The sequence below is a fragment of the Atractosteus spatula genome, unplaced genomic scaffold (genome assembly GCF_055471065.1).
Source record: "Atractosteus spatula isolate fAtrSpa1 unplaced genomic scaffold, fAtrSpa1.hap1 Scaffold_172, whole genome shotgun sequence".
NCBI classification, from domain to species: Eukaryota; Metazoa; Chordata; class Actinopteri; order Semionotiformes; family Lepisosteidae; genus Atractosteus; species Atractosteus spatula.
In genome coordinates this window covers 48,375-65,000 of record NW_028296733.1, presented here as the reverse complement: position 1 = coordinate 65,000, position 16,626 = coordinate 48,375, and the positions used below count along the sequence as shown (strand labels likewise).

Genomic DNA, 16,626 nt, shown 5'->3' with positions numbered 1-16,626 from the left:
GAGTGAATGAGTCACACTGGGTGATGTCACAGTGAATGATGTCACTCTGGGTGATGGGACAGTGAATGATGTCACACTGGGTGATGTCACAGTGGATGCATCACACTGGGTGATGTCACAATGAATGCTGTCACACTGGGTGATGTCACAGCCTGACTGCCTGTCGCTCTCCCTCCCTGCTCCTCTTTGCCCCCAGTGGAGAGGATAGTGGGCCTGGACCAGGTGGCGTCCGGGGGCCTGGGGGACGTGGCGTTCGGCGCAGGGCTGAAGACCAAGCGAGGCATGTTCCGCACCGTGGGCCAGCTCTACAAGGACTCGCTGAGCCGCCTGATGGCCACGCTGAGGAACACCAACCCCAACTTCGTCCGCTGCCTCATCCCCAACCACGAGAAGAGAGTGAGGGGGCCGGGTGGGCCGGCTGGGGCGGGGGGTGAGGGGTGAGACACTCCCAGCGCTCACAGAGCTGCCCTTCCTCTCTCCCAGGCCGGGAAGCTGGAGCCCCACCTGGTTCTGGACCAGCTGCGCTGCAACGGCGTCCTGGAGGGGATCCGGATCTGCCGGCAGGGCTTCCCGAACCGCATCCCCTTCCAGGAGTTCCGGCAGAGGTACCGGCCGCCTGCGTGCCCCCTGCTGGCTGGCTGGCGGCCTGCGGCCTGAATCATCGCCCTGTCCTGTCTGTGTCCTTCCCAGGTACGAGATCCTGACTCCCAACGCGATCCCGCGCACCTTCATGGATGGGAAACAGGCCTGCGAGCTCATGGTGAGTGTGTGCAGCCCCGCCCTCACCCTGTAGCCACACCCTCTCTCTCCCTGCAACCCCGCCCTCTCCATGTAACCCCACCCTCTCTCTCCCTGCAGCCCCGCCCTCACCCTGTAGCTCCGCCCTCTCTCCCTGCAACCACGCCCTCTCCCTGTAGCCACACCTCTCACCCTGGGGGCTGGGGTACTGGGAGAATGGGGAGTCACTCACCCTACAGTGCTGACCCCCTCTCCCCCCTCTCCCTATCCGGCAGATCCAGGCTCTGGAACTGGATCGGAACCTGTTCCGGGTCGGGCAGAGTAAGGTGTTCTTCCGGGCTGGAGTGCTTGGCCACCTGGAGGAGGAGAGAGACCTGAAGATCACTGACACCATCATCCGCTTCCAGAGCGCTGCCCGGGGCTACCTGGCCCGCAGGTGGGGTACTGGGGTACAGGGGTACAGGGGTACAGGGGGACTGGAGGACTGGGGTACAGGGGGACTGGGGGTCTGGGAGTCTGGGGGGACTGGGAAGACTGGGACACTATGGTACTGGGGTGCTGGGGGATCTGGGGGACTGAGAGACTATGGTACTGGGGCATTGGGGGTCTGGGAGTCGGTGGGGACTGGGGAGACTGGGAGACTATGGTACTGGGGCACTGAGGTACTGGGGTGCTAGGGGACTGGGAGACTATGGCACTGGGATACTGGGGTGCTGGCAGGTCTGTGCTCTTCAGATCCTCTCTCTCTCAGGCTCTACGTCAAGAAGCAGCAGCAGCTCAGTGCCGCCAGGGTGATGCAGAGGAACTGCGCCGCCTACCTCAAGCTGAAGAACTGGCAGTGGTGGAGACTGTTCACCAAGGTAACGAGGTCGCCATGGAGACGGCGGGGGGGGGGGGGTGGAGCGCGCGGTCGCCGCGGAGACGGCTGCCCCGGTGACACTCCCCGTCTCCCAGGTCAAGCCGCTGCTGCAGGTGACGAGGCAGGATGAGGAGATCCAGGCGAGAGAGGAGGAGCTGCTCAAGGCCAGGGGGAGCCAGGCCAGGCTGGAGCAGGAATTCTCCGAGCTGCAGAGGAAACACCAGCAGGTACTGAGCCCCGCAGTCTGGAGAGTGCACCCCAGAGTGTACCCCCACAGCCTGTGTGCCCGAGCCTCAGCTCCCCCTCTCGGGCCACAGGTGCAGGAGGAGAAGGCCGTGCTGGCGGAGCAGCTGCAGGCCGAGACCGAGCTCTTCGCCGAGGCCGAGGAGATGAGGGTGAGGCTGTCGGCGAGGAAGCAGGAGCTGGAGGAGGTGCTGAGCGAGCTGGAGACGCGCCTGGAGGAGGAGGAGGAGCGGGGCGCCCAGCTGGCCAGCGAGAGGAAGAGGCTGCAGCAGCACGTGCAGGTCAGCGAGTGGGGGGACTAGGGCTAGAGCCCCTCCCCTTCCTGCGTACAGCCCCTCCCTTTCCTGTGTAGAGCCCCTCGCCTTCCTGTGTAGAGCCCCTCCCCTTCCTGTATAGAGCCCCTCCCCTTCCTGCGTACAGCCCCTCCCTTTCCTGTGTAGAGCCCCTCCCCTTCCTGTGTAGAGCCCATCCCCTTCCTGTGTAGAGCCCATCCCCTTCCTGTGTAGAGCCCTGCTCAGAATTGCTTCTTTCTACAGATAAAGGACAGAGAGCTGATTGAAGGTGCTCGTGTGCACAAGAGGTTCACCGCCATGGGAGCAGTATGCAGCTCTCCTCTCTCTCCTCTCTCTTTCAGGACCTGGAGGAGCAGCTGGAGGAGGAGGAGGCGGCTCGCCAGCGCCTCCAGCTGGACAAGGTTTCACTGGAGTCCAGGATGAAGAGCCTGGAGACAGAAACTGTGACACTGCAGGACCAGAGGGACAGACTGAGCAAGGTGAGAGAGAGGAGAGAGGAGGGAGAGGGGTTAGTACAGAAGAGAATATTGAAGTATTGGCTACACCTAAAAAACAGCGACCAGAGTTCCTGCCACCACAAAGCCCTGCTGAGCCGAGAGCTGAGCCCAAAACAGAGCCCCTGAGCCAGCTGGTCCTGAGGCTCACTGACCTGAGCCACACCGACACCAGCCAGCCTCAGGACAGCACTGCTAGAGCACCACAACCCAGACTCAAGCACATCACAGCACAATACACACAACACACAACCAGCCTCAGGACAGCACTGCTAGAGCACCACAACTCAGACTCAAGCACATCACAGCACAACACACACAACACACAACCAGCCTCAGGACAGCACTGCTAGAGCACCACAACTCAGACTCCACCACATCACAGCACAATACACACAGCACACAACCAGCCTCAGGACAGCACTGCTAGAGCACCACAACCCAGACTCAAGCACATCACAGCACAATACACACAACACACAACCAGCATCAGGACAGCACTGCTAGAGCACCACAACCCAGACTCAAGCACATCACAGCACAATACACACAACACACAACCAGCCTCAGGACAGCACTGCTAGAGCACCACAACCCAGACTCCACCACATCACAGCACAATGCACACAACACACAACCAGCATCAGGACAGCACTGCTAGAGCACCACAACCCAGACTCCACCACATCACAGCACAACACACACAACACACAACCAGCATCAGGACAGCACTGCTAGAGCACCACAACTCAGACTCCACCACATCACAGCACAATACACACAACACACAACCAGCCTCAGGACAGCACTGCTAGAGCACCACAACCCAGACTCAAGCACATCACAGCACAATACACACAACACACAACCAGCATCAGGACAGCACTGCTAGAGCACCACAACCCAGACTCAAGCACATCACAGCACAATACACACAACACACAACCAGCCTCAGGACAGCACTGCTAGAGCACCACAACCCAGACTCCACCACATCACAGCACAATACACACAACACACAACCAGCATCAGGACAGCACTGCTAGAGCACCACAACCCAGACTCCACCACATCACAGCACAACACACACAACACACAACCAGCATCAGGACAGCACTGCTAGAGCACCACAACTCAGACTCAAGCACATCACAGCACAATACACACAACACACAACCAGCTTCAGGACAGCACTGCTAGAGCACCACAACCCAGACTCCACCACATCACAGCACAACACACACAACACACAACCAGCATCAGGACAGCACTGCTAGAGCACCACAACTCAGACTCAAGCACATCACAGCACAATACACACAACACACAACCAGCTTCAGGACAGCACTGCTAGAGCACCACAACTCAGACTCAAGCACATCACAGCACAATACACACAACACACAACCAGCTTCAGGACAGCACTGCTAGAGCACCACAACTCAGACTCCACCACATCACAGCACAAATCAAACAGCAATATCTCACACACTGGGACGCACAAACACAACACACACTGGAATACTACACAACTCTAAACAGACAATACACACTAGCCGAATGTTTGACCAAGATAAGAAACAGCAAACAGAAACAGACCCTGACGAAGTACAGGCTCAGTGACCACAGCCTGGCCAGAGAAACTGGACACAGGCAGACCTGACTGTCCAGAGAGGACAGGCTCAGTGACCACAGCCTGGCCAGAGAAACTGGACACAGACAGACCTGACTGTCCAGAGAGGACAGGCTCAGTGACCACAGCCTGGCCAGAGAAACTGAACACAGACAGACCTGACTGTCCAGAGAGGACAGGCTCAGTGACCACAGCCTGGCCAGAGAAACTGGACACAGACAGACCTGACTGTCAAGAGAGGACAGGCTCAGTGACCACAGCCTGGCCAGAGAAACTGGACACAGACAGACCTGACTGTCCAGAGAGGACAGGCTCGGTGACCACAGCCTGGCCAGAGAAACTGGACACAGGCAGACCTGACTATCCAGAGAGGACAGGCTCAGTGACCACAGCCTGGCCAGAGAAACTGGACACAGACAGACCTGACTGTCCAGAGAGGACAGGCTCAGTGACCACAGCCTGGCCAGAGAAACTGGACACAGGCAGACCTGACTGTCCAGAGAGGACAGGCTGTGCTCTCACTATCAGTGGGGAGAAATAGAGACAGAGGTGCACTTCCTACTGCACTGTGACAGATACTCTGGGATTAGACAGTGAGCCTGTCTCTCAATAATAATAATACAGTGTGTGATCTCCTGTCCCAGCCTGAGGAACAGACAGTGAGCCTGTCTCTCAATAATAATAATACAGTGTGTGATCTCCTGTCCCAGCCTGAGGAACAGACAGTGAGCCTGTCTCTCAATAATAATACAGTGTGTGATCTCCTGTCCCAGCCTGAGGAACAGTGAGCCTGTCTCTCAATAATAATAATACAGTGTGTGATCTCCTGTCCCAGCCTGAGGAACAGTGAGCCTGTCTCTCAATAATAATAATACAGTGTGTGATCTCCTGTCCCAGCCTGAGGAACAGACAGTGAGTCAGTGTGTGGTGTTCACCCCTCTCTCTCTCTGCAGGAGAAGAAGCAGGTGGAGGACAGGCTCGGTGAGGTCTCCGCCCGGCTGGGGGAGGAGGAGGAGAAGGTGAAGACTCTGACCAAGCTGAGGAACAGGCAGGAGGCTGTGATCGCGGACATGGAGGGTGAGTCTGGCCACGTGGAGGGCTGGGCCTGCAGCTCCGGGTTCGAGGAGGGGAGGGCTGAGCAGGGCGGGGCTGGGCTCTGGGTTCAAGCAGGTGAGGGCTGGGCAGGGCTGGGCTCCGGGTTCGAGCTGGTGAGGGCTGGGCAGGGCTGGGCTCTGGGTTCAAGCAGGGCTGGGCTCTGGGTTCGAGCAGGGCTGGGCTCTGGGTTCGAGCTGGTGAGGGCTGGGCAGGGCTGGGCTCTGGGTTCAAGCAGGGCTGGGCTCTGGGTTCGAGCAGGTGAGGGCTGGGCAGGGCTGGGCTCTGGGTTCAAGCAGAGCTGGGCTCTGGGTTCGAGCAGGTGAGGGCTGGGCAGGCCTGGGCTCTGGGTTCGAGCAGGTGAGGGCTGGGCTCCGGGTTCGAGCATGGCTGGGCTCTGGGTTCGAGCTGGTGAGGGCTGGGCAGGGCTGGGCTCCGGGTTCGAGCACGGCTGGGCTCTGGGTTCGAGCTGGTGAGGGCTGGGAAGGGCTGGGCTCCGGGTTCGAGCAGGGCAGCATGGGAGCGACCATGTGCCTGTCCCGCAGAGCGCCTGAAGCGCGAGGAGCAGGGCCGCCAGGAGCAGGACAAGACCCGCCGCCGCGTGGAGGGGGAGCTGGCCGAACTGCAGGACCAGCTGGCTGAGCTGGGGCAGGTCACCGAGGAGCTGAGAGACACACTGAGCCGCCGAGACACTGACATACAGGCCCTCAACACCCGGTGAGAGCGTCCACAGGTCTCTACAGACCCTCACACAGACCCCAGAGACACTCCTCACACACAGAGATCAATACAGACCCTAATACAGACCCCAGAGACACTGCTCACACCCAGAGATCAATACAGACCCTAATACAGACCCCAGAGACACTGCTCACACCCAGAGATCAATACAGACCCTCATACAGACCCCTGAGACACTCCTCACACACAGAGATCAATACAGACCCTAATAGAGACCCCAGAGACACTCCTCACACCCAGAGATCAATACAGACCCTAATACAGACCCCTGAGACACTCCTTACACACAGAGATCAATACAGACCCTCATACAGACCCCAGAGACACTCCTCACACACAGAGATCAATACAGACCCTAATACAGACCCCTGAGACACTCCTCACACACAGAGATTAATACAGACCCTAATACAGACCCCAGAGACACTCCTCACACACAGAGATCAATACAGACCCTAATACAGACCCCAGAGACACTCCTCACACACAGAGATTAATACAGACCCTAATACAGACCCCAGAGACACTCCTCACACACAGAGTGAGCATACAGACTAGCATGTGGACGTGTGTCTGTCTCACTGGGTCTGCAGGCTGGAGGATGAGTCAGGACGTCGCACGGAGGTGCAGCGGGCCCTGCGGGAGACGCAGTCCCAGGTGGCCGAGCTGCAGGAGGACATGGAGGCGGAGCGCAGCGCACGGGACAAGGCGGAGAGACAGAGAAGGGACCTGAGCGAGGAGCTGGAGGCCCTGAGGACGGAGCTGGAGGACACGCTGGACACCACCGCCGCCCAGCAGGAGCTGCGGTCAGTCTGAGTCCGAGCGCACATCCGCTGGGCCGCTGGCCGGCCTGCGGGAGTCCGCACTCACGCCCCCCCCTCTGCTGGCAGGTCGAAGCGCGAGGCCGAGCTGGGCGAGCTGAAGCGCTGTCTGGAGGAGGAGACCCGCGGCCACGAGGCCCAGCTGGCGGAGCTGCGGGCCAGGCACAGCGCCGCCCTGGAGGCCCTGCAGGAGCAGCTGGACAGCAGCAGGAGGGTGAGGCCGCCTGTCGAGAGCGGAATGTGACCAGGCTTTAGAGTCGGCATTGCGCAGAGAAACGGGTCGAGAGAGTTGCTTCCTCCGCAGGCCCGGCAGACGCTGGAGAAGGTGAAGCAGACGCTGGAGGCTGAGCGCGCGGAGCTGGCGGGGGAGGTGCGCGGCCTGCAGAGCAGCCGGGCGGAGAGCGAGCACCGCAGGAAGCGAGCGGAGACGCAGCTGCAGGAGGCCCACAGCCGCCTGACGCAGACCGAGCGCGAGCGCGAGGAGAGAGAGGAGAGAGCGACTCGACTGCAGGTACTGGAGAACAACGACACAGGAGTCTTCACTCGGGCCAGCCTGATCAATATCTGTGTCAGCGAGCCAGCAGAGGAGCTCCTGCCCATCACTGATCAATATCTCTATCAGTGAGCCAGCAGAGGAGCTTCTGATCAACACTGATCAATATCTCTATCAGTGAGCCAGCAGAGGAGCTTCTGATCAACACTGATCAATATCTCTATCAGTGAGCCAGCAGAGGAGCTCCTGCCCAACACTGATCAATATCTCTATCAGTGAGCCAGCAGAGGAGCTTCTGATCAACACTGATCAATATAGCTATCACTGAGCCAGCAGAGGAGCTCCTGATCAACACTGATCAATATCTCTATCAGTGAGCCAGCAGAGGAGCTCCTGCCCAACACTGATCAATATCTCTATCAGTGAGCCAGCAGAGGAGCTCCTGCCCATCACTGATCAATATCTCTATCAGTGAGCCAGCAGAGGAGCTTCTGATCAACACTGATCAATATCTCTATCAGTGAGCCAGCAGAGGAGCTCCTGCCCAACACTGATCAATATCTCTATCAGTGAGCCAGCAGAGGAGCTTCTGATCAACACTGATCAATATAGCTATCACTGAGCCAGCAGAGGAGCTCCTGATCAACACTGATCAATATCTCTATCAGTGAGCCAGCAGAGGAGCTCCTGCCCAACACTGATCAATATCTCTATCAGTGAGCCAGCAGAGGAGCTTCTGATCAACACTGATCAATATAGCTATCACTGAGCCAGCAGAGGAGCTCCTGATCAACACTGATCAATATCTCTATCAGGATTGATAGGTTGTGAAACGAATTTCCCAAGCGCGGTACAGACCGGAGCAGCCGGAGCTGTCTGACCCTGACGGCACGGTCCATGTTGTGCGTCTGCTTTGACACCTCTGTAAGGCAAGAGCCCCGCCAGTAAGGCCCTAGAATTTAACTTTGAATTTGGGTTGGAATTTTTTTAATTGGATTTTTTTTAATTGAATCTGAATCTGAATCTGAATCTGAATCTGATTTTGATTGAATCCGAATTTGATTTTGAATCCGAATCTGATTTTGATTCTGAATCTGAATCTGAATTTGAATTTTTTATTTGAATTTTGTTTTGATTTTGAATCTGAATCTGAAAGTGAATCTGAGTCTGCCTTCAGTAACGCGTCTCGGCTCTGCGTCGCTCGGCTCGGCTCTGGAGTTTGACCCCCTGCGCCCCCCGTCCGCAGGCGGAGCTGGAGTCCCTGTCCTCCTCCCTGGCCTCGGCTGAGGTGAAGGCTGAAGCTCTGGGGAAGGAGGTGGCCAGCCTGCAGACGCAGCTGCACGACGCCCAGGTACGGCCGGCCCCTCCGCCTCCGCCGCCGCCGGCCCAACCGCCACGCCCCAGTCTGACGCACGGGCTGCCCCCCAGGACCTCCTCCAGGACGAGAGCCGCCAGAAGCTGGCTCTGGGGACGCGGGTGCGAGCTCTGGAGGACGAGAAGGCCGGGCTGCTGGAGAGGCTGGAGGAGGAGGAGGAGAGGAGGAAGGAGCTGAACAAGCAGGTGCAGACGCTGTCCCAGCAGGTACAGTACCGGCGTCCTCTCCGCTCGCTCTCTCAGCTCTGCTGCAGACACCAGCGACCAGCCAGCGTCCAGTCATTGTCCAGCTGCTGTCCAGTCACTGTCCAGTCATGATCCAGTCCATGTCCAGCCCCTGTCCAGTCACTGTCCATTCTGTGTCCAGTCATGATCCAGTCATTGTCCAGCCTGTGTCCAGTCACTGACCAGTCATTGTCCAGCTTCTGTCCAGTCACTGCCCAGTCATGATCCAGTCCATGTCCAGCCCATGTCCAGTCACTGTCCAGTCTGTGTCCGGTCATGATCCAGTCATTGTCCGGCCCGTGTCCAGTCACTGTCCAGTCATTGTCCAGCTTCTGCCCAGTCATGATCCAGTCCATGTCCAGCCCATGTCCAGTCACTGTCCAGTCTGTGTCCAGTCATGATCCAGTCATTGTCCAGTCATTGTCCAGCTTCTGTCCAGTCATGATCCAGCCCCTGTCCAGCCCGTGTCCAGTCACTGTCCAGCCCGTGTCCAGCCCCTGTCCAGTCATGATCCAGCCCGTGTCCAGCCCCTGTCCAGTCACTGTCCAGTCCAGGTCCAGTCATGATCCAGCCCCTGTCCAGCACTGTCCAGCCCGTGTCCAGTCACTGTCCAGTCTGGGCCCAGTCACTGTCCAGCCCGTGTCCAGCCCCTGTCCAGTCATGATCCAGCCCCTGTCCAGCCCATGTCCAGCCCGTGTCCACCCCGTGTCCAGCCCTGTCCAGCCCTGTCCAGCCCGTGTTCAGCCCCTGTCCAGCCCGTGTTCAGTCACTGTCCAGCCCCTGTCCAGCCCGTGTCCAGACCTGTCCAGCCCGTGTCCAGTCACTGTCCAGCCTCTCCCTGCCCAGCTGTCAGAGGCCCGCAGGCAGCAGGAGGAGGCGGGCGCGGCGCTGGAGGCGGGCGCGGAGGCGCGGCGCGGCGTGCAGCGGGAGCTGGAGGCGCTGGCCGGCCGGCTGGGCCAGGCGGAGGAGGGCCGCCAGCGGGCGGAGCGCCAGCGGGCGCGGCTGCAGGCCGAGGCGGAGGACCTGGCGCTGGACCTGCAGCAGCTGCGCCAGCACTGCTCCGGCCTGGAGAAGAGGCAGAGGAAGTTCGACACGGTGAGGGGGGCCGCGGGCCGCGGGCAGCGGGCAGCGGGCAGCGGGCCGCGGGCAGGGCTCTCACTCGCCCCTCACCCCCCAGAGCCTGGCAGAGGAGAAGGCGGGCAGCGCGCGGCTGGCGGAGGAGCGCGACCGCGCCGAGGCCCACAGCCGGGAGCTGGACACCAGGCTGCTGGCGCTGGGCCGCGAGCTGCAGGACGCGCTGCAGGACAGGAGTGAGCTGGAGAGGGTCACCCGGCAGCTCAGGGCCGACATGGAGCAGCTGCTGGCCTCGCAGGACGGAGTGGGCAAGAACGTGAGAGCCCGTCTGTGTGTGTGTGTGTGTGTGTGTGTGTGTGTGTGTGTCAGTCACTGTGTCAGTGTGTGTGTCACTGTGTGTGTGTGTGTGTCACTGTGTCAGTGTGTGTGTCAGTCACTGTGTCAGTCACTGTGTCAGTGTGTGTGTCACTGTGTGTGTGTGTGTGTGTGTGTGTGTGTGTCACTGTGTGTGTCACTGTGTGTGTGTGTGTGTGTGTGTGTGCACTGTGTCACTGTGTGTGTCACTGTGTGTGTGTGTGTGTCACTGTGTCAGTGTGTGTGTCTGTGTGTCTGTGTGCGTGTGTGTGTCACTGTGTCAGTGTCAGTATGTCTGTGTGTGTGTGTCAGTGTGTGTGTGTGTCAGTATGTCAGTGTGTCTGTGAGAGTGTGTGTGTCAGTGTGTGTGTCTGTGTGTCAGTATGTCAGTGTGTGTGTCAGTGTCTGTGTGTGTGTCAGTGTGTATGCCAGTGTGTCAGTATGCCAGTGTGTCTGTGTGTGTGTCAGTGTGTGTGTGTCAGTATGTCAGTGTGTGTGTCATTGTGTCTGTGTGTGTGTGAGTGTGTCAGTATGTCAGTATGTCAGTGTGTCTGTGTGTCTGTGTGTCAGTATCTCAGTGTGTGTATCAGTGTGTCTGTGTGTGTGTCAGTGTGTGTGTGTGTCACTGTGTCACTGTGTCACTGTGTCACTGCGTCACTGTGTCAGTATGTCAATATGTCAGTATATCAGTGTGTCAGTGTGTCTGTGTGTCTGTGTGTGTGTCAGTGTGTCAGTGTGTCTGTGTGTCAGTGTGTGTGCCTGTGAGTCTGAGAGTCTGTGTGAGTCCAGCAGAGAAATGGGTCGATACCTGGGGTAAAGGGTGGTGTGGTATTTATTATTGTTATTGTCCATCCAAAAGCGTGCAGCGGGATGGAAATTCATCTTTGGCATCACCATACACAACCATAAAAAACAAAAGACTCAACGTGAACTTAATACAGGTCAGAAACAAACAGCAGGGCCGGACAGATGCTGTCACCGAGTCTGGACTGAGCCCCTCCTCTGTCTCAGGTGCACGAGCTGGAGCGCAGTAACCGGGCCCTGGAGGCAGAGGCCCAGTCCCTGCGGGCCCAGGTCCAGGACCTGGAGGAGGAGCTGGGGCAGGCAGAGGACGCGAGGCTCAGGCTGGAGGTCACGCTGCAGGCCCTGAGGGCGCAGTGTGAAAGGGAGGTCAGCCGCAAGGAGGACAGCGCTGAGGAGAAGAGGAGAGCACTCAACAAACAGGTACAGAGAGAGGAGAGCAATCAGCACACAGGTGCAGAGAGTGGAGAGAGATCAGCACACAGGTACAGAGAGAGGAGAGCAATCAGCACACAGGTGCAGAGAGAGGAGAGAGATCAGCACACAAGTGCAGAGAGAGGAGAGCGATCAGCACACAGGTGCAGAGAGAGGAGAGAGAGATCAGCACACAGGTACAGAGAGAGGAGAGCAATCAGCACACAGGTGCAGAGAGAGGAGAGAGAGATCAGCACACAGGTACAGAGAGAGGAGAGAGATCAGCACACAGGTGCAGAGAGAGGAGAGAGCGATCAGCACACAGGTGCAGAGAGAGGAGAGAGAGATCAACAAACAGGTACAGAGAGAGGAGAGCGATCAGCACACAGGTGCAGAGAGGAGAGAGATCAGCACACAGGTGCAGAGAGAGGAGAGCAATCAGCACACAGGTGCAGAGAGAGGAGAGAGAGATCAGCACACAGGTACAGAGAGAGGAGAGAGATCAGCACACAGGTGCAGAGAGAGGAGAGAGCGATCAGCACACAGGTGCAGAGAGAGGAGAGAGAGATCAACAAACAGGTACAGAGAGAGGAGAGCGATCAGCACACAGGTGCAGAGAGGAGAGAGATCAGCACACAGGTGCAGAGAGAGGAGAGCGATCAGCACACAGGTGCAGAGAGAGGAGAGAGAGATCAGCACACAGGTACAGAGAGAGGAGAGAGATCAGCACACAGGTGCAGAGAGAGGAGAGAGAGATCAGCACACAGGTGCAGAGAGAGGAGAGAGAGATCAACAAACAGGTACAGAGAGAGGAGAGCAATCAGCACACAGGTACAGAGAGAGGAGAGCACTCAACAAACAGGTACAGAGAGAGGAGAGAGATCAGCACACAGGTGCAGAGAGAGGAGAGCACTCAACAAACAGGTACAGAGAGAGGAGAGTGATCAGCACACAGGTACAGAGAGAGGAGAGAGAGATCAGCACACAGGTACAGAGAGAGGAGAGAGACCAGCACACAGGTGCAGAGAGAGGAGAGAGAGATCAGCACACAGGTGCAGAGAGAGGAGAGAGATCAGCACACAGGTGCAGAGAGAGGAGAGAGAGATCAGCACACAGGTGCAGAGAGAGGAGAGAGAGATCAACAAACAGGTACAGAGAGGAGAGCGATCAGCACACAGGTGCAGAGAGGAGAGCGATCAGCACACAGGTGCAGAGAGAGGAGAGCGATCAGCACACAGGTGCAGAGAGGAGAGAGATCAGCACACAGGTGCAGAGAGAGGAGAGCGATCATCACACAGGTGCAGAGAGAGGAGAGCGATCAGCACACAGGTGCAGAGAGAGGAGAGAGATCAGCATACAGGTGCAGAGAGAGGAGAGAGAGATCAGCACACAGGTGCAGAGAGGAGAGCGATCAGCACACAGGTGCAGAGAGGAGAGAGATCAGCACACAGGTGCAGAGAGAGGAGAGCAATCAGCACACAGGTGCAGAGAGAGAAGAGCGATCAGCACACAGGTGCAGAGAGGAGAGAGATCAGCACACAGGTGCAGAGAGAGGAGAGCGATCCGCACACAGGTGCAGAGAGAGGAGAGAGATCAGCACACAGGTGCAGAGAGAGGAGAGAGAGATCAGCACACAGGTGCAGAGAGGAGAGCGATCAACACACAGGTGCAGAGAGGAGAGAGATCAGCACACAGGTGCAGAGAGGAGAAAGATCAGCACACAGGTGCAGAGAGAGGAGAGAGAGATCAGCACACAGGTGCAGAGAGAGGAGAGAGAGATCAACAAACAGGTACAGAGAGAGGAGAGCGATCAGCACACAGGTGCAGAGAGGAGAGAGATCAGCACACAGGTGCAGAGAGAGGAGAGCGATCAGCACACAGGTGCAGAGAGAGGAGAGAGATCAGCACACAGGTGCAGAGAGAGGAGAGAGATCAGCACACAGGTGCAGAGAGGAGAGAGAGCTCATGCCCAGCCATGCTGTGTCTCAGCTCAGGGAGCTGGAGCTGCAGCTGGAGGAGGAGCGCTCCCAGAGGGCTCAGGCCGCCGCCGGGAGGAAGCAGCTGGAGGCGGAGCTGCAGGAGGCGGAGGCGCAGATCGAGGCGGCCAATCGCGGGAAGGAGGAGGCTCAGCGCCAGCAGCGCAAGCTGCAGGTAACCCCGCCCCCGGGCCGGTGCTGGGGTCACCAGTTTGCGCTGGTGCCAGGCCCTGCTGGCTCAGTCGGGTTCACCCTTTACTCTCTGGGGCGTATCTCCCCCCCCCCACCACCGCCTCAACTGTATCCCTGGTGTCCTGCTGGGAGCAGCAGCAATCGTCTAGTACTGCCTTGTTTGATAGGTCAGGCAGAACCAAACGAGAGCCGGCAGTAGGTCTCTGTACCTCTGACTGCAGGGTTGTGGGTTCGAATCCCAGGAGAGACACTGCTGCTGTACCCTTGAGCGAGACACCCTGCTGTGGCAATGGGAGATCATTAGTTTACAGACTCGTTGGAGGTTCCTGGGTCCTGCCGGGCTCTGGTTTTGGGCTCTGGGTTCTGCCGGCTCTGGTGTGGGTTCCTGGGTCCTGCTGGGCTCTGATGTGGCTGTCCGTGGCTCTCAGGCCCAGATGAAGGAGCTGCTCCACGAGCTGGACGAGGCCAGACTGGCGCGGGACGAGATCACCGCCCAGTCGAAGGACAGTGAGAAGCGCCTGCTGGCCCTGGAGGCGGAGCTGCTGCAGGTGACCGAGGTGAGTCCGGCGGCCGTGCGGAGGGGGTGGGCACACTGACCAGCCCGCGCTGAGCCCTCTCTGTACCCCCTCAGGACCTCGCTACGGCAGAGAGAATGAGGAGGCAGGCGCAGCAGGAGAGAGACGAGCTGGCCGACGAGATGGTCAACAGCTCCACTGGCAAGTGAGTCCCCAGCACCTACTGGACTGCAGTGTCCAGTCAGTCAGTGTCACTGTGCTGTAGTGTCCAGTCAGTCAGTGTCTCTGTGCTGTAGTGTCCAGTCAGTCAGTCAGTGTCTCTGTGCTGTAGTGTCCAGTCAGTCAGTGTCACTGTGCTGTAGTGTCCAGTCAGTCAGTCAGGGTCACTGTGCTGTAGTGTCCAGCCAGTCAGCCAGTGTCTCTGTGCTGTAGTGTCCAGTCAGTCAGTGTCACTGTGCTGTAGTGTCCAGTCAGCCAGTGTCTCTGTGCTGTAGTCTCCATTCAGTCAGTCAGTGTCACTGTGCTGTAGTGTCCAGTCAGTGTTGCCTGTCTGCGCAGCTCTGAGTTCAGACTCCCCTGTCCAGTTGTCCAGGTGGTCAGTCGGTGTTAATCTCCCTCTTTCTCAGGTCGGCTCTGTTTGATGAGAAGCGCAGGATGGAGGCCAGAGTGGCTCAGCTGGAGGAGGAGCTGGAGGAGGAGCAGAGCAACAACGAGCTGCTGAGCGAGAGACAGAGGAAGACAGCACTGCAGGTACAGACTCACACAGGTGTGCTGTACAGGGGAGACACACAGGTGTGCTGTACAGACAGACAGCACTGCAGGTAGAGACTCACACAGGTGTGCTGTACAGACAGACAGCACTGCAGGTACAGACTCACACAGGTGTGCTGTACAGACAGACAGCACTGCAGGTACAGACACACAGGTGTGCTGTACAGACAGACAGCACTGCAGGTACAGACTCACACAGGTGTGCTGTCCAGGAGAGACACACAGGTGTGCTGTCCAGGTGTAGCATGCTGTCCCTGCTTGTGTCCCAGCTGGAGACGCTGACGGTTCAGCTGGCTGGCGAGCGCACCCTGGCGCAGAAGAGTGAGACGGCGCGCGAGACACTGGAGAGGCAGAACAAGGAGCTGAAGGCCCGGCTGGCAGAGCTGGAGGGGTCCGTCAGGGGTCGCTACAAGCTCAGCGTCGCCGCCCTGGAGGCCAAGATCGAGACCCTGGAGGAGCAGCTGGAGCAGGAGAGGCAGTGAGTCGTGTACAAACATGAGTCAAGTACTGTAGATCTGCAACTATAGAGTCTCTAGGATGAGGGAGTGTGAGTGGTGTTACAGTGATACTGCTGTCTGTGACTCTATAGAGTCTATAGGATGAGGGAGTGTGAGTGGTGTTACAGTGATACTGCTGTCTGTGACTCTATAGAGTCTATAGGATGAGGGAGTGTGAGTGGTGTTACAGTGATACTGCTGTCTGTGACTCTATAGAGTCTATAGGATGAGGGAGTGTGAGTGTTGTTACAGTGATACTGCTGTCTGTGACTCTATAGAGTCTCTAGGATGAGGGAGTGTGAGTGGTGTTACAGTGATACTGCTGTCTGTGACTCTATAGAGTCTCTAGGATGAGGGAGTGTGAGTGTTGTTAGTGATACTGCTGTCTGTGACTCTATAGAGTCTATAGGATGAGGGAGTGTGAGTGGTGTTACAGTGATACTGCTGTCTGTGACTCTATAGAGTCTATAGGATGAGGGAGTGTGGGTGGTGTTACAGTGATACTGCTGTCTGTGACTCTATAGAGTCTCTAGGATGAGGGAGTGTGAGTGTTGTTACAGTGATACTGCTGTCTGTGACTCTATAGAGTCTCTAGGATGAGGGAGTGTGAGTGTTGTTACAGTGATACTGCTGTCTGTGACTCTATAGAGTCTCTAGGATGAGGGAGTGTGAGTGGTGTTACAGTGATACTGCTGTCTGTGACTCTATAGAGTCTATAGGATGAGGGAGTGTGAGTGTTGTTAGTGATACTGCTGTCTGTGACTCTATAGTGTCTCTAGGATGAGGGAGTGTGAGTGGTGTTACAGTGATACTGCTGTCTGTGACTCTATAGAGTCTCTAGGATGAGGGAGTGTGAGTGTTGTTACAGTGATCCTGCTGTCTGTGACTCTATATAGTCTCTAGGATGAGGCAGTGTGAGTGGTGTTACAGTGATACTGCTGTCTGTGACTCTATAGAGTCTCTAGGATGAGGGAGTGTGAGTGGTGTTACAGTGATACTGCTGTCTGTGACTCTATAGAGTCTCTA

General features: G+C 57.5%; 1 protein-coding gene across 1 annotated transcript in view; it reads left to right on the top strand.

Moving 5' to 3' along the window:
- LOC148809075 (uncharacterized) overlaps positions 1 to 16,626 on the top strand; it is a gene marked incomplete at its 5' end in the record, with an annotated part of 40,835 nt that overhangs the window by 9,780 nt on the left and 14,429 nt on the right. Inside the window, 23 exons of the mRNA XM_088909322.1 lie at positions 197 to 396; positions 484 to 605; positions 691 to 760; positions 1,014 to 1,174; positions 1,490 to 1,598; positions 1,693 to 1,824; positions 1,915 to 2,121; positions 2,475 to 2,612; positions 5,214 to 5,337; positions 5,898 to 6,069; positions 6,687 to 6,899; positions 6,984 to 7,128; positions 7,219 to 7,425; positions 8,654 to 8,758; positions 8,836 to 8,988; positions 9,853 to 10,101; positions 10,184 to 10,396; positions 11,446 to 11,658; positions 13,639 to 13,800; positions 14,246 to 14,374; positions 14,449 to 14,537; positions 14,959 to 15,082; positions 15,373 to 15,581. Of these exons, the coding sequence (XP_088765448.1) occupies positions 197 to 396; positions 484 to 605; positions 691 to 760; positions 1,014 to 1,174; positions 1,490 to 1,598; positions 1,693 to 1,824; positions 1,915 to 2,121; positions 2,475 to 2,612; positions 5,214 to 5,337; positions 5,898 to 6,069; positions 6,687 to 6,899; positions 6,984 to 7,128; positions 7,219 to 7,425; positions 8,654 to 8,758; positions 8,836 to 8,988; positions 9,853 to 10,101; positions 10,184 to 10,396; positions 11,446 to 11,658; positions 13,639 to 13,800; positions 14,246 to 14,374; positions 14,449 to 14,537; positions 14,959 to 15,082; positions 15,373 to 15,581 (3,646 nt within the window). The remainder of the gene's footprint in view (positions 1 to 196; positions 397 to 483; positions 606 to 690; positions 761 to 1,013; positions 1,175 to 1,489; positions 1,599 to 1,692; positions 1,825 to 1,914; positions 2,122 to 2,474; positions 2,613 to 5,213; positions 5,338 to 5,897; positions 6,070 to 6,686; positions 6,900 to 6,983; positions 7,129 to 7,218; positions 7,426 to 8,653; positions 8,759 to 8,835; positions 8,989 to 9,852; positions 10,102 to 10,183; positions 10,397 to 11,445; positions 11,659 to 13,638; positions 13,801 to 14,245; positions 14,375 to 14,448; positions 14,538 to 14,958; positions 15,083 to 15,372; positions 15,582 to 16,626) is intronic.